General features: G+C 30.2%; 1 protein-coding gene across 4 annotated transcripts in view; it reads right to left on the bottom strand.

Annotated features, from left to right (window-relative positions):
* Positions 1–4,028: 4,028 nt before the first annotated feature.
* The window catches only part of LOC129978170 (RNA-binding protein, mRNA-processing factor 2a-like), a 340,412-nt gene continuing 320,812 nt past the window's right edge, over positions 4,029–23,628 (bottom strand). Inside the window, exons 6-11 of one of the 4 annotated variants that reach the window (XM_056090613.1) lie at positions 21,443–21,579; positions 18,440–18,499; positions 15,448–15,668; positions 12,381–12,450; positions 11,563–11,741; positions 4,029–9,178 (exon numbers count right to left, since the gene is read on the bottom strand). In XM_056090613.1, the coding sequence (XP_055946588.1) occupies positions 11,565–11,741; positions 12,381–12,450; positions 15,448–15,668; positions 18,440–18,499; positions 21,443–21,579 (665 nt within the window). In that variant the 3' untranslated portion in view covers positions 4,029–9,178; positions 11,563–11,564. The remainder of the gene's footprint in view (positions 9,179–11,562; positions 11,742–12,380; positions 12,451–15,447; positions 15,669–18,439; positions 18,500–21,442; positions 21,580–23,628) is intronic. The other 3 variants (XM_056090614.1, XM_056090615.1, XM_056090616.1) reach the window with 3 other exon arrangements.

Here is a 23,628-nt window from a genome sequence, read left to right as displayed (position 1 = left end):
TTTGGAAAAAAAAAATTCATAAATAGAAACGATTTTGTTTCTAAATCGAATGTGGAATCTTGATTAAACTTTGTTAAATAATAAAAACGAAGAACAATATGCTTATCTTTTGGGTAAGAAAAGAGAAAGATTTTGAAAAATTTAGTCCGGTAACGAGAGTCTAAATAGTGGAAAAAATATTATTTATGCATCTTCTATTTGCTCTTGGCGGGATTTCACTTTACAATGAAAGAAAAAACAACTCTTTAGAAAATATGCCATTCTGCGACTAGAACTGCACAAAAGCTGCGTTTCCAATAGAAGTTTACTATGTAATAAAAGAACTGCATCATCTACTTAAGTCTTGCCGAAGTCAGCTGATTACAATGAGCATCACATTTTAATTGCGTATTATCTTTTTCGTGAACGGGCTGAAGCACACATCACGATGAAAACGCACAGTCATTTACATTGCGAAAGCTATGTCGAAAGAATTTTGACGAGACTATTAGAAATCTGAAAAACGACACTCGCACGATGTTTACTTTTGAACTGTTTATGAAAGTGGGAAAATAAACAAAGCACAAGAACTGCACACGTCACGGAATAAGTCTAAGAACAGCAGAAATTATATAATGATTTTATATACATCAGAAATAAAAGCAATAAGAAAGACCGCACTTTAACAGTCTATAGAGTACGGATATGAATGCATGATACTTTCATGATGCGATTTAATTCCAAATCAAGCATCTCGAGTTATGAATAAAATCAATGCTATTCTGAATATCGCATGCATTGATATGAAGTAGATAAAAGCTTGTTACACTGATTTGTTGGATATTTTTTAAAGAATAAATAATTTATTTGCTTAAAACGATTCCCAAAAACTTTCTGAGATTTATAGGCTTGCTGTTTAGAAGGCCGTATTAGATTGTCATCTGTTTTGTACCTCATCTTTAAACCTGAAGGGAATTCACTAAGGAATGAATGCATAGCTTGAACGGATTAAAATTTCTTTTCATCAGCAATTATAAAATGTTAGGGTATAATTATATGAATGTCATAACATTTTCACATTCCGCAGTAGGGAGTAAAAGTGTTTCTTAAGGAAATTAATAAGGTCGAAAAGAAAGAATATTGTAGTTGAAAAACTTAAGAAGAATTTTATAGATTAAACCAGCCAAAGCGCTGTTACTTCAGGGAAAATATTAGTCAGTTATAATTCACAAATTTGTGAACGCAGAGTACATAAAAAGGAATTCCAAAACATTCAACGAAAAAGATAAAGACTTCACTTTTTGTATTATATGCCCGTTAGAGTTTTTAGTAATTTTAATTTGCATAGAGATATACTGTTTTTTTCACTAATAATTTAAAACTAAATTTAAAGTTATAACTACACTCATACACTCATTTTTACAATCAAATTGTCAAATTTATTATTTTATACTAATATCGAAACAAAAACTATTAAGAAAAAAAAAAAAACTCAGATTTTAAAACTATGAATTGAATTTTTCTAAAATAATGCATTCATTTAATAAGATAATACTTCATTCAGCCTCTTCTCCTAAAATGTTACATAAAAAATACAATTTCGGAAATATAAATGTTTTAAATAAAATATAAAAGCATAAGCTTGATTCAAATGCGATAAAATATATTTTTAATTATTGAAAATATTACATCATCTTTTTAAAATTTGTTTTTCGAATTTACGATTTAATATTTAGATTTTAAATAAAAGAATATATACATTGATTTCTTCAAGCGTACATTTTATCGAACTGAAAGAAACATCAACACGCATCACACTATCATCTAATATTCAATATCCATCCGTAGTTAAAATCCAATGAAATGTACAGCGTAAAGATAACAGTATTAAATGCTTAATATTCCAACAAGTCAAAAGAAATTCAAGAGCAATAACATGCGAAAATGATATAATGTGGACCGTCATTTAACGTATTGATTAAATGAAGGTCAAAACAAACACTGAATAACTACAAATATTCCAAAGTTAATCTTCAAAACTTGAAAAATGATTTTAACAATTGATAACATTAATTTAGTGGGCGAATGTCTAATACGATTTCAAAAGATAATGATGACACAAGAACTAAATGTTATTACTGCATTCAATAAAACTTCAAATTGGGAAGCTTGCTTTGAAATGATTCTTTTTTCATGTCACCACACACTTTCTTGAGTGTGGCAAGAGATTGTATGTCATGTAGAGGCACTCGAAGTACATTGGTCTTACATAGATAGTAGTCTGATTATCGGGCATTGGACTCGAATGAACTGAAGTCTAGACACTTTTCCGTGTAGCTATACAATAATACATTTTTTTCACGCACATTTATCTACATGCGGGGGAAAAGACAGAAATACATCTATAGAGGCTGTAACTAGAGTCACACATTGATTGAAAATTGAGGCATGCCAGAAAGCTAATTGATCAAAAATATTACTGTAGTTGATGATTCAATTCCTTAGAATTGTTCGGATTCTTTTCCTTTTGTTTAAACGGGAAACCTTTGCCCACTCATTTTATTTCAGATGGGAATTCGAATTTATTTCGTGTATATGGTTTTGAATTCAAACAGCATTTTATTGAACTGAGAAATTAAGCTAAATGAAGATTCAATTATGAAATAAAGCTAAGCTATTATATGAAGATTCTTGCTAGATTTTAAATTTTAATATTCAGCTTTAAAGAAATTCTTGTGCTATAAAAATTTCAAAAGTTTAAAAAGCACAACAAAGAAATTTAATTATAAAGATCTCGTCATTTCAATTTTTCTGTTTTTTGAGAAAAGCTGCCATTTTTGGCATTACAGTTTTGTCACTCCGTAGCATATGCTTTAGTAACTTAGGAATAATAGGTCTAAAGTTAACTACTTCTTTGTTTTGAGGTGTTTTCTTTATATAATATGACAAACTCATACGATATGTATTTGTGATATGTTTATTAGGAAACATTAAATTTAACGAGCAAGAATTCCTTTAATGAATCAAACGTTCTAACTGTGTGGATGAAACTTTACAATCGAAAATTAATATCCATTTTGAGATTTTCAGATTTGCTATTTTATTTGTAAATTGGAACTACTTTATAGGAAACTAAATTAAGTGTAATCTTTGCTCAATATTCAACTCATAAGCAAGTTTATAATTATATAGCTGCATTTAATTTTCATCAACTAACCAGCGTAGAAAACTGCCATTAATGATTGTCAATTATTTTAAATATGTTTTCTCGCATGCCTCAGCCAGATCACAAATACTAAGATGGCAAAATATCTACATTTTGCATTGCTATGAATCAACATGCACATTTTAAAATTTCAAACACACCATGCAGATTATACGAACAAGTAGCGGTCCACACAGTTGAAATAATAGGCCATAAATCACAGAACAGTTTTTTTCACAGCTCACAATAGTTAAACAGCAAATGCGTGTTAAACAGTATCATAATTAAGCTATGTACAATCTCACATATTTCAAGTTTGATATTTGGTTTTTCTTGTTTTTAATTATAAAGTTTGTTCGGCAACGGAATAAACCTAAAATTTCTTGAAATCACAGAAATACATTGTAAAGCAATATTTTAAAGCACAGAATACAAAAATAGGAAATAAAATTCATGAAATAGAATAAAATATCTATTTAAAATGTTCGGAATCATCGTTTTACAAGTGCTAAGAGTTAGAGTCAAAATTTAGGGTTGATGATGTGAATGTTAGAAAATATACAAAATCAAAGCTTATTTAAATGCTGAATTATGGTCAATGGGTGCATTTTACTTTTGATATAATAGTAAATGCAGAAAAAAAACCACCATTTGATAAATTTACAGAATATTCTACAAAGTAAAATTTCGAAATATTTTTTTGAAAAAATTCTTTGCTATATTTATTGAAACGTGTGCATTATTTTGGTTTAAATTATTGTCAAGCAACCATTTTTTTAGAAAGCATTTAAGATTTTAAAACGAAAGACTCTACAAAGGATATGAAATAAATTTACCAGTTTTATGCTTGTGAAATCATTTAAATTATTTCATTTGATTCATAAATATGCATCAATGAACCTCATTTTTAAATAAAAAAAATAAATTTTATATTTTCAAAATTTCAGCATCCAATCAAACGACCCATGTTTTGAGAAATGAAATTTTGAAAAATGATCTCGCAACGAAACATGAAATAATGACTGGAAAGCAGATTCTTTTTTTATAAACAATGAAAGGAATGTAAAGAGCTTTTAAAATGCTTTGTTCTTATGAAGAAACGAGGAATGTGAGGGATCATCGAGAAGCTACAGTTGTTCCTATATAGGCAGAGGAAAATGTTTTCAGCAGAAACCAGGGAAAGAAGTTCAATCTGGTTTGTCATGAATCAGATTGATTCCCCAGTTGATTGAAGAATATTAGTGATTGTCTGGCAATTGTCTAATGCATTCAAGCAGTATACGAACGTGTAAGCATTGTCAACAGATTGAGAACACGAAATGTTTCATAGAAATAGCGCTTTACTGGAAAGAAACGAGAAAAACCAGAAACGAGACCAAAAACGTACGAACACATGGAACTGGATAGTAATGGGAAAAGACATAAATAATTTAAAAACAGATTTCAATGCTTTTAATTGAGAATCAATGTTTTCAATTGAGAATGAATACGAGCATCACTAACTGAGATTAAATGCCACAGATACGTTTATTTGTGGCAAAGGTAGCATTTATAACTGAATTCATAACTGAAACAAACTAATAGATTCTTTATGTGAAATATTTCATGATGACATTGCCATGTTTTCAAGAGCTTCAATTGGAAAACTGTCAAGAATTGTCATCTTACACTGAAAAGTAGAAAATATATGAAGGCGGACACAAAGAACAGTAAAAGAATTTCTTAACAAAGATAAATGTTTTTTAGATTATCCCAAATCAAATTCATCTGGAACACTGTATTTTTTAAAATTTTCTAAGCCTTCTTATTTGAATCGATTCTTGCGTAAAAACATTTGAATTATTGATATATTATTAATCTTATTTAGAAAAATAAGATTGATAATATGTTCAAAGTAATAAGAGACAGCTTGCTGTTAAAAGGTAGCTAGTATTTAATTCGAAACTAAAAGTGAAGTAAATAAGCATATTTTAGTGGATTAAATAATATGTAAACTGATATTATTTTATCTTGATACTTAAACTAAAGCATTTTTAATGCGAAATGTAAGTTTTAAAAAGTTATTTCACGTTCTATAAAAGTCGCAATGCTCAAGCCAAGTAACATCTATATACAAGTCTCACATGCATCACACATATTACAGTATCGTGCCGAAATATTTTGTAATATTTTCATAGGAAAATAGACGTAGAGTAAGAAAAACGTCACATTTAGACAAATCACTGATCTGATTTGTAAGTAGCAATTATGCATATAGGTACGATGGGCAATATATTTTTGCAATGAAAATTTTTTTCTCCAAAACTAACATTTAGAGTGAAACAACTTTACAACTTTAGTGTGAAAACAATTAAAAAAAACAAGGATAACATAGTTTTGATTGAAAAGGTTTGCATTTAACTCAATGGGGACATCAGTAAAAAAATTGCGAAGTGGAATTTAGAGTAAAAAAATGCAAACATCGAATGTCACAAATGTGTGCAAACATTTAGATAAACGTTAAACTTTGCAAGTGGACCAACATTTAAATTATGTACAGTTATGAAAGACAGATAGTGTTATATTCAGATATATTATGTCTCAAAACACAAAACACACGGAGAGCAAATCTCTCCAGAGGTAGTTCAGGTATAAAAAAACATTTCAAAAAAAAAAAAAAAAGGAAGGAGGGAGATTAAAAATAAATAAATAAACAAACAAAAAACCCGCTTTGCCAATTTCTTCATAAGCCAGAGTTTTCTCTCGATTCTAGAATTTGAGGTAATTTGACATTTTTTTTTTTTTTTTTTTTGCCGGCGTCAGCTGTTGCATTTTGTATTCAGATTTAGTGAACGAAAGCATGTATTTCATATATCATTTATTTGTATTTCATGTATTTAGAAAATATTTAAGATGTACTGATTTAAAATTACCTTTTTTTGATAAATTTCGAAAAAGTGCACCAAAATTGAAATTAAAAGGATAAATGAGTTGCTTCAAATATAAATTCATTCATATTTTACCCTACATTGCGCTGTGCTATATATTTCAATAGCAAGTATTCCTGGGTATTTTTTCCATTTGATTCCGAATATATTAAAAAGTGATATTAAAATGTCCCACGTATTACAGTTTTGATTTAAAGCAGAAATATGTTTTAATAAAGAGTTATAAATCAATTAATATTTAATCAATTAATTTCAGTTTTAAATTCATATTTTAAAATTTTTTTTCTATTGCATTCTTTGAACTTATTTATATAATGTACGTAACTTGTGTTGAAAAATAAAAATTGCGCAGTATAGAGTTAATATCAATAACTTTCGAATTTTATATTTATTTAAAAACTGGCATCTGAAGAATGGCTGCAGCTTTCAGTAGTTCTTTGCATTGTAACGGAATAGAAAAAGACATTAAACATGCTGGATGATTTTACAACTGTCACTCACAATCAAAAAGAGACACGAAAACGAAAGTTTCCAAATATTTACTATGGACACTCGTAGAAAAGACTTTATATTTCAGTAGAAAAGGTGGATGAATACGACAACTTTGCAAATCTTACCTATTTGATATCACAATCAGCATAGATGAGACTCATGAAGTACATCAAGATAGACAAAATCGCGCCTCAAACAGGGCGAAACGACTTGTTAAGGCACAGTAGAGAAAGTATTCTGCTTTTCGAATATTTCATGCAGTGTAAAATGTGAGAAATGCTTTGGTATCGAGATGGCTCTTTTTCATTTCTAATAGCACATGGATTCAGTAGAATAATAAATTTTTTGGATTAAAGTCTTCATACCAGCTTTGCCAAATATATATAATTTGCCATTACGAATTAGCAGCCAGCTTGTCTCCTGGTACCATGCTGGCGATAGGACGATTTGGTATGCTTTGGCGAAGTTGGCATACAGCATTTTAAATTCCAACAATTGTAAATAGTAGTTGTGGCATATCGAGATGTATACATTGATAACAATTATGAAATCTTTTGCCATATGCTTCTGATGATTGAAAAATGAAAAACAATTTTCCAATTTGAACAACAGTATGTTAAGTAAACACAACTAGTTTTTTTAAAATATTGAATGTGACCGAATGTTTATTTCTTTTTAAGATTTCAAATGTTAAATAAATTTCAAAAGCCTGATCTTGTACGTTTTCCACGCATTTTAGAATAGAATATCCAAGGACCTATATATTTCTTTAATAAATATTACAAGTATTTTTTCATTTGGAAACTAAACACATATTTTTATAATTAAATAAATTTCCTATATTTCAGATATAAGAAGTAATTTATTTCAAATTAAAGAAGAAGAATATTTTTTTAATGCTGTTTTTAAAAACAACTTCATATTAAAATTGGGGTTAAAAAGTTTTTTAATGCTGGATATTATTGATTTAGCTATTTTTTTTATTAAAATAAGAATACATATCGTAGATAAACATTCGAGAATTTAGGTAGGCAGTAGTCCATTTTTAAGTAAAATACTCTTGCCAAAGTAAAATTTTGATTTTGTTTGTAAAAGAGCATCACGATAACGGGTATTCATTAGAAAAATATAAGTATCCGAACAAATGTAGCTTCTCACATGAAGAAATTTTCTAAAATCTGCTTTAAAAAAATTAAAAATATACACAGAGAAAATATTAGGGGATAAAATAATAATTATATTGAAAATGAAATAATAAAAACAATTTTATCATCAGTCTTATCGTTTTTGTTGAGATTTTGAATGAATTCATCACAAGTTTAAAACTGTTAAAATTCTTTTCAATTTTATGATAATAGCAAATAGAAGTCCCTTGATACGTTTAAAAGTAATTTCTGACACTCACATCATCAAAATCTGTTGGATTATTTGGATGATTGCTTTCAAATAAGCTATTATGGCAAAATGATTCAAATGCAGGAATCCCAAGTCATAATAATATAATAATGTAACTTAATAAGAAATCTTTAAGTATATATTTGAGGAAAGCAGCAGAAAAGAAAATAATAAGCTCAATTTTAAACCATAATTATTCATGAGTTAAAAACTTTTTTAGCAAATGACTTTTTAAATTCAAAACATAAAAAAATCTATATTGATGGTAGAAAAACAGACACATTTGAAACAACAAATAAATAAAATCCCCATCGTTTTTAATGGAATAACTGAAGTATTTACGCAATAAAATGACACTCATCACGAGATAAAAATTCTGCTCATCATAGAAAATAACTTTCGATAAACACTAATGATGTCAACTCTTGATCTTCAAGCTTGATCGTCATTTAGTTAATTACTGAATGAAAAAGTTTAAGAAAAACACGACAAGGAAGTAAATTTGTTCACAGAAGCTATTAACTTAAGGCTAAATTGGCTGCAATGGAGTGCCACATTTCACTAATAATTCTAAAATTTCTAATGAATAAATAATCTAAAAAGTGCAATCAATACTGGACAAGCATGATGTTAATTTCTAAACTATACAGTTTTTACCTATAAAATATACAATTCATTTTCCATCACTCAACTGTTTCAAAATAAATATCACGATAATAAAATTCGAGAGCTATTTTAAAATGCCAGAATAACTTTTTAGAAAAACAAGATAGAAGCACCTTTTATATAAACAATATATAACGGGCTCTGACGATATGAGTCGATACACTGGGAGAAAAACGACATTCTTTGACAGAGACACTGATATTTGCATTACACAGTAAGCATATTTTTTAGAACAGTCCAACAGTGATTAAAGTAACAAATGCACTGTAAAACGGTCATTTATGCTAATGGTTAAAACACCAACACGGTAAAACTATGAACATTGGTCATCGGTGTACGGAACCAAAATATGAGAATTACAACGAATGCAAAAAAACGTATCGAAAAGGAAAAATAAAGGTACTTTTTCTTAACTTAGTCGAGATAATATATGTTTATATACTCTTTTATTGTATTCAACTTCCTCGAAGAGGCAGGGAACACAGGACATCTCTCTTGGCCTCTCGGTATACCCCTGCAATGCAAAACGGAGATCAGTTAGTTATCAGAGAAAACCGGAATAAGAAGGCTGCATGAAAATGGAAACGAAGCTTCATTGGACATATTTATAACTTAGTGGATAGTTTTTGTGCTTTATTAGCTTTAAGCTGTTCATTTAGCTTTCATCATTCAAACCAATGCATCGAATCTAACTCAACAATTTAGATATGGAAAATTTTAATCAATAATCTAAACAATAACTGAAATATAACACAATCATAATCATCATGAAATATTTTTTGTATAACGGGTTTGAAATATTTTTATTTAACTTATTTGGAAAAAAACAAAAGTAAAAAATAAAAAAATGGCAATATTTCGAAGACAATATTCAATAATTAATCAATTGCTACATTTTAAGATTTCATTTGGTTTTTCCTATATACAGGTTGACTTCTATTTCAAGGTGCAAGTTACCTTTAACGGCTGGTGCAAGGCACATTAGCAATGATTTATTGTATAGCAATGTTTGGTGAGGGTTAAACACAAGAAATAGGATATGAAAGAAAAGAGAAATAGAGTCAATGGACGAGAGAGGAGTAGAGAGTTTGGGGGCACAATGAATTGAGGTTGGTGAACGAGTCCTCTGGTCACCCTGATCTCCCCGTTTATCCAGGCTCGATTACTTTTTATGGGCACTTCCGAAGAGTCTTGTTAATGCGAATCCATCTGACTCAAGAGAGAATATCGTTGCTCGAATATCCGCCGCTTCTGCGTGTGTACACATACCCGCTGTCAAGTATGCATCCCTGCGGGTGGACGCAATTTTGAACAATTATTGTAAACATTGCACTAGTCAAAGATGCAATCGATTACCAGTGCGATGTTCATTCGTCGTCCTTTTTGTCTTGTCTTTCCTTGCAATTCTTATTTCCTACGTTTGCGCCGTTTTGTGTCACTTGCTACCTTAAAGTTTGTATCATGCCTTAAAGTTTGTATCATGAATTCGGGATCACCCAATATACTATCAACTCTTATCAATTTTACCTTATGCAACTTTATTACAATTTTGTCACCATTATTAATTGACTTTTTTACAATGGCCGTGATGCTACATTAGCGCCACGGCCATTGTGTTGTGTCTTTGCTTATCTCCTGGCGTAACTGCATCTATAAATGCTGAAGATTTGCCTCTGCGTGAATTACTTAGTTGATTGTTTTACTTACTTGTGCTCGATACTTAAAACTAATTTCTAGTGAAGGCTGAAAAGAGAAATTGCAAATTTTATATTCTAACTACTGGAAAGAAAAGAATTTTTACAAAAAAGCTGAAATCGATGAAAAGATTAATGAACAACAGTGATATTTCGAACTACGCGAATTCTTATTTTCCTCTCGTGTTTCTAACATGAGCGGAGGGTACGCATTAAAAAATTTGCCCATTCTTTTTCCAATAATGATCTGTAAACAACGCCAGAAGATCAGGAAAAAGAATTTGTCCTTCTTTTCATGCCAATAAGGACATGAAAGCCGATGATGATAATCTTGAAAAGGCGGCGGACGATGAGCTCAGAGATGAGCGAGCAAATCCTTCTCGAGAAGCCCACACCTCATATTGATATCAGCCAAAATTCTAAGCTTCTCAGAAGATTTTAGCTCAAGAGATACCAATTCTGGATATGATAAATCTAATACAAGATGCAACTAATAATAATCTTTAAAAAATCTAATGTTGGCGTCCTGGCATAGGAGTAGTGCGTCTTTTCCATGATCTGGGCGTCTCGGGTTAGTGTCCTGGTTCGGGAATGGTTGTTCTTTGTCCTGTATTCTATCTGTGAGGTGTGTGAAACAGCCCCCTGTAAAAAGGGATTGTACAAACGAGTGTGTCAGTGTCATCTTCATATGAACTTGAAGCCAGACTTCTACCCTCGGGTGCTCAGGGGTCTTTAACCTCAGAAACTACTGCACCCCTCTTTCCGTTGTAACGCGGAAACGACGTCATTATCACCAAAAAAAATCTAATCTAATCTAATAATAATAATAACAACAATAAATACTCATTTTCTGTGAAGGGAATTTTTGAAACATAAAGGTAGCTTAATCATTAGAGGAATTTGTTAGATTTTACTGATATTAACATAATGCAATTTGTGTAATCCTGTTAACTAGCACTTTATAATTATAGTACTGATATATATGAAGACCTTATTCTTTATTAAGTACTTTTCATCTAAAACTTATTTTTCACATCCAATTACACTTCGTATGCATTGATATAAGAAATTAGACCTCTAAGAAAGTGATTACCGTCCGTCCCACCTACTATATAACTGAAGGGTATTATTGTACTAAGAAAATGTTCTTAAAATATTCTATATCATTACCGGTGAGTTAAAAACTAAAAGGTATAAGTTTCACCTTCAGTTGACTCCGTTTTGTATACAGTTTCCATTTTGGGTGAGGAGAGAGTTGACCATTTGGCAATTCACTTCTCCCATCTTGTTCTTGGCGTACTCTATTCGGATGCCGCCCCGGTCGGAGGAGAAGAGCACGTAGCCCTGCAGGGCTTGTAGGGCGTGGGTGGCCAGTCGGATGTCCTGTGGAAATACGTTCAATGAATAAAAGTTCATTTAACTGAAAAAATTGAATGAATGCCTATTCAACTGCTTCAAGACCAGGAAATGAGAAAGTTAATAAAATTTATTAAAAAGTACACCACATTCTGAGATATAGCGGCCCCATATAATGTGAATTGTATAAGACGATGAAAAAGTTATGGCCAATTCTCATGTACGCTATAAGCAATTCCATATAATACGTAAGATTAATTTAATATTTTGATTTTTTTTTGTTTAGAAAAGTAATTCAATAGCCAAATGAGAATGAACAACTGCCAAGTAGCTGCAATTTTGAGAATTGCTTGTGTTATCATTTAGGAAAAAGAATCATTTTTACACAAACTATTGTGATTGCAAAAACATTGCATTGATTAATTTGAATCATGCAACTTCAGATTACTGAAAAAAATTGCATTGATTAACATGAGCTTCGATTAAAGCGTAAGAAAAATATAGTTTTTAATTCCTATATAATAATTATCACACATTCTTGAGAGATCTCTCATTTAACAAAATGACGTTATTTTATGGCAATGGAATCAAATAAAATTGACTGCAAAAGGAAAGATACTATTTGTTTCATGCACAAAATGACGGAATCGAAATTAAGTTCATTACCTGATATTCGACAAATGCTACAGGTGCTCCGCCTTTATTATGCATGCGCAGACGACAAAAGCCTGGGAAGCTGAAAAGATGAAGATCGTGTAAGATGACAGTACAAGAAACGGAAAGCAAAATAATCCAATACATAATGTTTTTTAGAGCTGATTACCTGAATAAACTAAGACTGTAATTCTTCAAAGAAAAAGTTTAATTCATATAATCTTTATATCATATAATTTGTGAATTATACTTTGGAATTTATCTATAATATTAATAATAAAGATGAATGTGTGCGTGTGTTAGCCCCTACAAGACAGACCGTTTGACTTACAGCTGTTAAATTTGGCATGGGTATACTATGGCGGATGGAATTTCGCCCTTTGGAGAAGTTTTTGAAATTTTAATTAGAATTTAGTCTAATTAAAAATTAAGCTGAATTTTGGCATTTTTTTTTCCGAGGTAATATTTAAAAATATTATTGTGTAGAAATAAATTTTACACTGTTTCAAAATTAAAAAAAAAAAAATCTTTTTTTTTATTGGTACTAATTTAATAGTCGTGCAAATGTTTATTGAATTTCAACAGTTTATACAAAAATATTCCCCCGCTGTGAATAGATTACATAGTTATCCTGATATTCAAACCGTTTTCATTGTTTCATCAAAATATTTAATCTAGAGATTTTCCTCCATTATTGAAAGCTAAAAAAGAAGGATTCTATTTAATATCGTTTTAGTTTATGATACAAATAAAAAAAAAAACTGAAATTACAATACCGCAAAACTTAGATAGATAATCCGATATTTACGATATTATTAATCCGATATATATAAATAGATAATCCGATATTTACGTTTTTATTAATACTATTATGTTATAAGACTGTCTCCATTAGAAAAGTTTATGTATACAATAAACAGAGTTTAACTAAGACAATTAAAATAGAACGGTTTTGTTATCGTACATTTAGGCAGAATCATATACATGAAGTTATAATAAACGATGTTTCTGAAATCAGGTATAATCGATATTCCTGGAGAATCGGCTGTTGCCTGAAGCAACTAGTAGAAAATAAAGGAATATTTATAATATTTAAGAGACAGCGTTTCAAACAAATTAAGATAAACGAAAAATATCTTCCTTCCAAACTAGAGTGAAATTCAATCGAAATCTGATAGAGCTCATTTACAGATTTTTCTTTTAAAATGTTTGAAAAATGTAATTGAAAGATTAATATATTTCCCAGGGATGCTTCTTTGCTCTCATATATTTCAAATAGCCCATATTTCAATGCGAAAAACAATCTTAGCCATGAAATTTGTATTCAAGCACCATAAAAATGGATTGTTTAAAGGAAACTTCTTTTAAAGCAAATAATTTAGAATAATTTTATGATGCTCTCAAAATACCGGAACGATAATATAATTTATACTTTCAAATCTTATATTTTTGAATGTGCAAATTAATTCTGCGAATGTTAAATAAAGACTCTAATTTCGGATACTTAATCTTCAAAATGAGCTAAAAAATGTGTCAAAATTTTATCTAAAGATAAAACATTCACAGAATATTTTATTAAGGAATAAGAATAAAAAAAAATTACACCAAAAAATCTTCTTTCCTTGCTTTTTCAAGAAAATTTCAATTTTCAGTGAGAAAGTAATTGTAATTTTGCATGCAATCTATCTTTGCATCTTTTTTTTTTTTTTAAGTTATATGAATGGTGTCGCAAAATACAAAGGAAAAAGTATCGTTAGATGTTATGCTTGTATTGGGATGTGATTTAAAACGGTTCCATCAAAGGGAATAAGTGGTAAAAGTTTCAGATTTATATCCCCCATATTGTTTTAAAAACGAGGTAAACGTTGAAAAAGAAAAAAAAATTCTTTGTGGTGACTGGTTCTTGGACAACATTAAATTATTTCGTTCGCGAAAGTAAACATCATTGGTAGAGTAGTTCAGTCTTCTTAATTGACGCAAAATGTTAACGTCAAACATAATTTCCATCACTTTTCTTTTTTGAAAATCAAACAGTACAATACTGTTTGAAATCTCAAAATAACACTTATAGTGTCGAAATGTTTTCCGACCCACAAATGGTTTTTTTAAAAAAATAAAATAGAATTTTTCTAAAACAGTGAACATATGGATACTAAAATTTTACCAGTTTTTCTTTTCCATGTAAAACGTACTTATATGGAACTTAGTACTATATAATACTTATACGGAATTCCAAAAATTTCCCTCAAGTTATAGAAAAAAATATTTTCACAAATTTACACTTTTTTTGAAATGTACTTCTAAATTAATTTAACTACCACGATGTTTGAAACTCATTTTATAAGTCTTTCTTATGCTTACAACTTTTTCATTTAAAGTTTACTCTCCGATAGATAACTTTTTATTTAAATGCAAAAAAAAAAGAAAAAAAAAAGATGTTTCACATCCTATACTTCCTCCAATATTTATCTGGTAATATATGAATTTAGAGATTATTTTGGACAGCCGATTCAAAAAATTAAGTCAAGAAATCGTTTTTTGTATTTTTAACAACTGAAAGTGCAATTTGACTACAGGAAAACATGAGGAATGAAGAAGCAGAAATAAATTATTATATACAGGAAAATATGCTTCGTCTATCATTACATTCTTTATCTCTAACTAGATCACTTAGGTGTAAAGCCCTCTAGATACTCAACTCAGTAAATACATGAAGCCAGTACCAATTTAAACTTTTGAGTTTCAAACAGCGTTATACCAATTTTTTTTTATATAAAAATCTCCTTTGGAACTCCTGAGAAACTATCAATTGATGCTTGGAATTTTGCTTCCATATGAGATCTCTGTCGTTGCTCAGTCTTTGTTCTGATGAATTCCAGACATGCTGGGAATAACGGAAACGATCAAAAAGCTACTGAATAAAAGATACTATTTGATTCTTACGTATGATTCATGAGCTATCTAATTACTAATGACCTCAAATGAATCCTAGCCATGCTTCTTAAGCAACAGCGAAGTGAGTGACAGCATTGCAGTGACATTGTATATTGAAAGAACCGTCTGGTTACTTAAGTGGTACCTTCCAAAGAGATCTTTGAGTTCTTGTTCGGAAACAAATTGCCCAAGGTTTGCGACGAACAAAGTAGAACAAGGTAATGTTCCTGATGCCGACGAGGTGGAACCCACGGGACTGGCTAATGCAGGACTGGCCACCAGATGGGGTGGTGGTAAGGTCGCGTGAATGGCAGCACTTCCCGCCAAGGCTGCATGAGACAATGGATGAGGCATCGTCAGAGGTGGCTGCAAAGAGATTTAGTGACGGTTACAGTCAGAACAAATAGTTGTATTCACAAGTTACTAATAATGACATAAAGAAGCACTTTTCAGCATAAAAACTTTCAAATAAGCATGCTTTGCAATTTAATTGAATGTGAAACATTTTGCATATTTTGTGTGCAGCATTTTTCGGAACTTTACTTCGGTATCAAAACGAATACTATGTACTATGGGGATGAATTCTGATTCTTTTGTTCACCCTTTCAATGTTTAATTTAGAAAATTGGAAAAATAAATACATTTTTTAGTCAGTTGCAAAGTTTTTATTTATTTATTTTTGTTTTTTATTATAAATTTTTAATTTATTTTATTTTTTATTATAAATAGATAAAATTTGATCAAATCTGCATTTTATTTATTTGGCTAAATTTCCTCACAGATAATGTTCTTTATGGCATAAACATTCAAGATACTCCAAGGTGAGTGAAAAATATTCGTAGGTTGCATGTACCATGTTAGAAGCAGAAGTTTTATCATTTATTTTCATTTTGATGCAAAATGATCAAAGAAATTGCTGTAATTCATCGTGTAAGCCACATCGTAATGATCCAATTCTATGTAGCCTCAGAACATGATATATAAAAAAAGTTTAATTGAGTACTTTCATTTAGTTTCATATTTTCTAAGCATCTTTTAAAGTTTCTTTTCCATGAAATTAACAAAATTATCCTATCTACTTTTTGCAGCTCGATCATGCAAATAATCTGGATGAGGCAAAAGAGATTAGAAACGTTATATTTCCAGGTATTATGCCCAAATAAATCTTAAAAGATAGTTTTTAAAATTAGTTTTTCATATAGAAATGCAAAGAAGCACATAAACAGAAATATTGAAATAATTTCGCTCATGCTTTAACTACTTGGCAGAAATGTCACCTAAGTGCGCGTGCCAAACAGTCCACTGTATATCGCAGCGAGCCCGCACAAAGTGCCTTATGGAAATCGGAAAAAGATTTATACCTTCTAAAAGCTCCTTTAATATGTGTTCCGACAAACAATCTTGGCAGCGAGCATCGGTTTTACTTCTATGACAAATGCCTGCTGATGCGAAAGTATCTTGATATGAAGGGCACGTCTTCCCACCGTAAGTGGTTAAGGAAAGTGACTACGTAGACAATTCGATTTTTGGTGAAAATATATATGCATTTTTTAAATTTAATATTCTTCATATTTAAAAAGGTTTTATTTATAAAATCATTTAAGGCATTTTTATACTATTTTTTATATTTAAATGCTATTTTTTCAAATTCTAATCTTTGATAGAATTTTCTTATATAAAATCTCTTAAATTGAAATATAATATTTTTTTATTATTGTATTTAAAAAAGGAAATTAAATATATATTTTTTGCTCAAATTTGGTATGTTCTGTAATTCCTGAACTACAGAATAAGTAATCTATTCATTAAATTTTTTTATAATCGTTTTAATACTTTACAATGCTAAAAAACTGAATATTTTATGTTATTTGTCGGTCAAATCCAAATATTTTAAACAGTGAATATAAGTCGAGTTTTGTTTTGTATATTAACTAGGCCAAATATATTTCATAAGTTATCTGCAAAAGTTTAAGCAAATTATTTGAAAAGCCTCTTAACAAAAAAGATTTTTGCCTTATATATTTTTTTTTACTAAAAAAAGTGTTTTTAAGCCTTTAAAGTAAAAGAATTTCACCATATACCTCTTTTTAGCCAAAAGAGCCCTTTTCCAATTTTTTAGAAAAATCTTTTGTAATTTTGGTTTTATAGATGCTTTTTCAAAATATTCAATGCAATATGCAAAATATTCAAAAATATACTTATTTTATGATGATTTCAAAAAAAAAAAAAAAAAAAAAAAAAACTCCATAACGTAAACACATACTTTAAGTAAAATATAAATTTGAAGAAAAAAAAGGCACATTTCAAATTCAAATAAATTTATTCCAACTTGCAAAAGCATGCTTATTTCTAGCAGAAACTATGTATTGCTCATGGGGAAAAATTCAACATTCAGAATTTTGTGCTCTAGGAAGCAAGGTTCGTCGGAAGCACAGTTACAGGAGGAACTTAATTGTGTGCGTTAAAAAAATCACAATGACTTGAAGGAGCATAGAATGGAAAACTGATAAAACGAATTTATTTAAAAAAAAATCAATTTAAATTCATGCTTAGTATAACACATCTTTATATTAACTTACTTTTTGTAAATCGAAGACAAATAATCAAAGAAATGTGCTATTGTTTCTCTGAAGGAACTGAACTTACTAGACACTGTTTGATTTGTTTGTTTGATTATTAATAGCAGCTGATTTTCTTGGAACAAAGCATACTTCGTATCTCCACATTATCCAGAAAATATATATGTTCAAGTCTGAACAGATATAACAAAAATCGTGATTGAAATTTTGCATCAATGTATTTTGCAAGGATAGCAAGCGATTTTTGCAGTTATCCTAATATCGTGCCATTATTTAAGTTTAATAATCTTACGCCGTTTATAAATTAGTAACTAATCAGATTAAAAAAGGATGAAAATTTTCTATCTGCACATAATTTACAAAGCATGACTACAAAAAAGTCTTTTCAGAAGGTTAATACAAATGACCCGAATCAATTCAATTACAGATGGGAAAAGGATTAAGGCAGAGATATAAACAAAAAATAACTTTAAAAGCCACTGGGGAATGAGGCGGGTACTTTTTAAAGAGGGCAGACTAAGCAAATAAAAAAAGCAAACCTAAAGCCGGTGTGCTTACTTTTTCATAAGAGGGCCAGAAACGGCAGGTAAAGTTGTCAGGAGGGTTGTACATTTCAGGCTGAATATTAGAAAGTTTAAACCAGAAGGTGACAAGGTTGTCCACATAAAAAGAAAATAACGTTTCGTTTATTGAGTGAGCTTAAATATTAGTGAACTAAAAACATTTCATCATGAAATCACATTTCTTATTACATCTTGGTTATTCTTTCCATTCAATAAAAGTTATCGATATATTCATTCATAATGCAAATTAGAATGAATTAAAAAATATAAATTGCTTAGAAAAGGATAGTAAGGGTATGGAGCTTTTGATTTGTAAACTTTCACTTTGTTAATATTAAAAATTTAAATTGGCCTATTAAAATTTTAATCATTTAAGCATGTAAAGGAGGGTTTTTTAAAAATAAAATAAATTCACTTTACTAGCGACATTTTATTTCTTTAATGTTGGTTTTATTCATGTTTTATGATGTCTTCAATGAATGTCTGCAGACAACAGAAGTCTTAGCAAAACGGTTTCATTCCAAAAGGGGAAACTTTTTTGCTCTTGTCTTAAAAAATGTTGTGTTCTTAAATAAAATACAAAGCTTTCAAGCACTTACAATTTACAAAATGCTACTACAAATAATATATAGCAATTTGCAATAAAAAAAGTTAAAATTAACACTTAATGAATATGAAAACGGATACAATTAAAAGTATGAAATTTTGAAAACATTTATTTATTCTTGAGGATCATTTAAGTCTAAGAAATAAGTGCAGAAAACCGCATTTGCGATTCGAATATATCAGGATCCAAATGAAGAGAAACATTTCACTCTTTATAAAAGGAAATTTCAATAGATATTTAACAAAACGCGTGCTACATTGAATTATCTTATAAGCTACAGTAACGGAAAGTAGAAGGAATGAATATCATTAAACTCTATGAGATTTTATCTTGTGAATAAAGTCATTCTTGCAGAATATGTTTTCTTTTATGCTGAAAAGAAGTTATCTTTTGAATGACAGTCTTAGATGGATGAGCAATAATAGCAAAGATGTTCATGAAACAGATTGCTCATTTACAATCTGCCTTTTTTAAAATCATATGTACACAAGAAAAAAAATATTTGCATAAATTATTGCTGTGATTAAAACATAGTGAATGATGCACAAGAACTTCACGAAACAAAGAACTTACTCAGATGCATAATAATCCAGACTCAAACCAGAATGAATGAACTCTCCCAAACGTTCTAGCATACTCTTAAATGAAAGTGCTATTCCAGTGAACTCTTTGCGTACAATAATCACGAAACTTTAAACTTTGGCGAGAATTTAACATATCTGGTGAATCTGTTATGCCATCCTTGGCGAGTGTTTTGGTGATTCATCTCTGGCATGAGATTAATAGTATACGAAAATCGAATTTGCATTTTAGATGCATTTTCCCCAACCGATTGAAACAAAAATTTGACATAGAAAATCACGCGCCAAATTTAATATATTTAAGTCATCGCGTTTCTGAATGATCGTGTTTGTATATTTCTGAAAATACAGACTGACAGAGGATTTGGCTTAAAGTTTGATAAGAGTCTACTCTATAGACATTAAATCTTTGTCCGAATTTCCTCCGTCTAGCTCTCTCAGTTAAATTACATTTAAACCGCTAGCTGTATTTACTTTGAATGAATGGTACTCAAAATTTGGGGGAAATCTATAAATCTGGTGTAAAGACCGTATAAAAAATTTTATCCGTTTATCTTAAAGCATTTTTGGGTTATCTTTGTCACAGACAGACAGAAATAATACCAAAAACTCAGGAACACGGTTTTTCGAACTCAGGGAGTCAAAAACATGGAGATTCGTACAAATATCGAGTTAGAATGGTTTGACGATTACAATCATTTCTTTGTACTTCGCATACAAAAAAGTGGAAAGGCTTGAGTTCCGAATTGTGACTTTAGACGTTTATTGGGCGTGTAGAAATTTTATTTATCATAATCAGAGAGTTTAATGAAAGCTTCATGAAGAAATAGGACAACTACCAAAATATCCACTTTTAGTTTTCCATGACCTAAATGGTGTTAAAAGTGATATAAAATGGCAGAAACAATGACAGATTTAGCAAAGAAGGCATTATTATTTTAGTTCTTAATAAGCTTTTGCTGCTACTCGGATGATGTCGATATCAACTATTTCTGGGGATAGTTGTGTCTCTCGAAATGACTGCATCACAGCTTTCAAATCACTGACTGTATCTCTGTCAATAAATATTCCATTATTTGAATTCTGTACAGAAGGGATAGCAATGCTCAGTGCTGTACTAAAAATAATAATAGTAGGGTTAGTTTAGAATTATATTACAAGATTGGATTCATGGATATTTTGTAAAAGTAATGGTTTCATGCACGTCACGAAAGCAACTAATGCCATCCAACACACTGTCTATGCTGTTAGCTTCTTTTTACATTTAAGACATGATAATTTAGATTACGGAATGAACGGTTTTATTATTAGACGATATCTAAACCATTAGGTCGTTTATATATCAGATATCAATACATGATTTCAAACTTTGGGAAACTAATTTTTCATAAGAAAAATAAAACTGCATTATACATTTAACATGAAATGCTAACAAAGTTTTCAAATTAATTATGGATGGCGGAAATGCAAGAATATGACAATTATAGAATAAAAATCATCATTTCTGATTGCCCAATCTTTTATTAATTATAAAAAAAATATTAAATTGCGTGCCATTGCTTGGTTTATATTTCGGTTTATATGCGATGTGTGTCGTAAAGGTGAGTGAATGTTATGAAGGGTGCCCAAGGACCATCGCATCTACTCTAAACATTTAACTGCTACTACGTATGTGGCTTTTATGGCAGCCCTCCTCTAGGTTATAGCCTCGTTTTTATTTAAATAATTCTCGTACAAAATTGAAGGATTATTCTTTTTTTTTGAACAATATAAGATATTCATTCCCGGTTGGAGAGTGAAAGATACTCACCGGCAACTGTGCATGTAGGGCGGGGTGCATGAGGGCAGCCGTGTGCAGGGCCGTCGATACGGGCACTTCCGCATAAGACAGAGACAGGTGGGGCCACCCCTCGTGAGTAGCGGGGAGAAGCGCAGCTCCGATTTCTGCTGGAGGAAACAAACCCTTCAGTTAGACACATATCAATCATCATAAAGAGTTCAAAACACACTATTCATGTTCACTATTCAGTTCGCTTCTTTTCAAAACCCTAAAAACCTCAATGAATAGAGACATTTATTGCGAAGGAGGAAAAAATGATCCCTAGTAATAGAAAATTGCGTGCCATTGCTTGGTTTATATTTCGGTTTATATGCGATGTGTGTCGTAAAGGTGAGTGAATGTTATGAAGGGTGCCCAAGGACCCTTCATAACATTCAAAAATTTTTTTTTTGAAAGCTGTGGTTTATCAGGGGTGAGTGAAAACCGTAATGAAAATATTAATTATCCAATAATTGCTAATTTACAACACATTTTAAAAATATACTCTAAATGAGATAATCTAATTTTATATATGTTGCCGATAGTTAACTTAAGATTATTCAAATATCTTCAACCTGGCTGCTCTATAAAGTAACGCATATTAATACTGGGATTTCAAAAAAAATTGGTTTGATTTTATAAAAGAAATTGTGAAATATCGAAGAAAAGATGCTTAAAGAAACATTCTCCCCCTTCCTCCCCAGCTGTTGGGAGTCCATTTATAGTTCTAAAGAATGAATGCACAAGGGAAATATCCATCGATAGCTGATTTCCATAGTCAGAAGATTAATTCTCAATGGAACATTATTCTTCAAATTTAAAAATAAGCGCGACATTTTTAAAGATGCAGTTTAAGCTGCTTAATTAGAAGTAATAAACAGCGATTCTCCGATGTCGTATGGGCTATAGTAGTAACTTAATTTCAGATTCAATTTTATTGGAAACAACATAGAAAACTTTTTGAAAACTTATTCGTCCATTTGTCTTGAATTCTGTTTAATTAAGTATCCTATTTCTTCATTATATGTAAACTTTTGTTGTTATTTGCTAAATATTAGATAAAATGAAGCATTCTAGATTTTGACGAATGAATGTGTTAGTCTTGCTAAAATTTTTTTATAATAGAATGCCTAAAAACCATCTAATATTTTTTATTTTCTCACATCTAGTTCTCAGAAAAAGAATAGACATGAATCTAAAATGAGTTTACTTGGAAATTTATAGTATTTCAAGAAAGATGGTGAATGTGTTTTACAACCCGAAGTCAAGAAAAATGTAAATAATTTACATGAAACAATTGTGAGGAGAGTTGGAAGGGTTTTAAACCTTCAAATTATGTCTTTAGTTGAAACATCAAACCGAAATATAATAGGTAATTAATTTTCAAATTTCAGCTTTCAAATCGGGATATAAACATTTATATAATATTCAAATGTTTAATAATTTGAATATTATATAAATGAATATTTTACTCGAAGAAATGAAAGACTGGCCTTTTTTTTCAGTAGAGTTCTGGGGATATTTATCTATTGGGTTTTAAGTTTCAGGCACCCTATCAAAAGTAACATTTGTATTTGGAATGTAAATAGATAGGATTTTTTCAAATAAGCAATTTTCAGAATTTTTGTGATTAAATATCTTCTTCTTGCACACCAAAATGCCATTTCTTAAAACCTGAAAGAAAAGTTATAAAGAAAACATGGCAAGATACATGTAAGCAGAAGCTTGATTCATAAAAGTTATTCTCCAGAAGTTGTAGAATAAAGGTGCTATTGTAAGACAGGTGACAGGATATTGTGTAATACATGTTTAACACAAGCGTTCGTGGTTTGAAAACTGAGCTTCTAAATCTATTTTCCATGGTTATAATAGAATCTTTTCTCATTTTAATAGTTACGGCTCAGAAACTGAAAGGTGAACCGATAAAATATCCCGGTTGTTTGTTGAAGCCTGCTTTGTGATGAAAGAGAAAAAATAATCAGCAGATCTCATTAGTCTTCGGGGAAGGCAAAGATCTGTAACCCTTTGATTTAAACATAGAGCGCACATAAACAAAGTATCACGCTATTCCTTCTTCGGGGAGTAAGAGTAATTGAATTTATTCCTAAAGCGCTTTGAGCAAGAAAATAAGAAAGAGTTGAGAATGTTAATTTTCCTGCCGCAGCCAAACCGTAATC

The sequence above is a fragment of the Argiope bruennichi genome, chromosome 1, assembly GCF_947563725.1.
Source record: "Argiope bruennichi chromosome 1, qqArgBrue1.1, whole genome shotgun sequence".
Classification (NCBI taxonomy): domain Eukaryota; kingdom Metazoa; phylum Arthropoda; class Arachnida; order Araneae; family Araneidae; genus Argiope; species Argiope bruennichi.
This window is presented reverse-complemented; position numbering and strand designations above follow the sequence as displayed.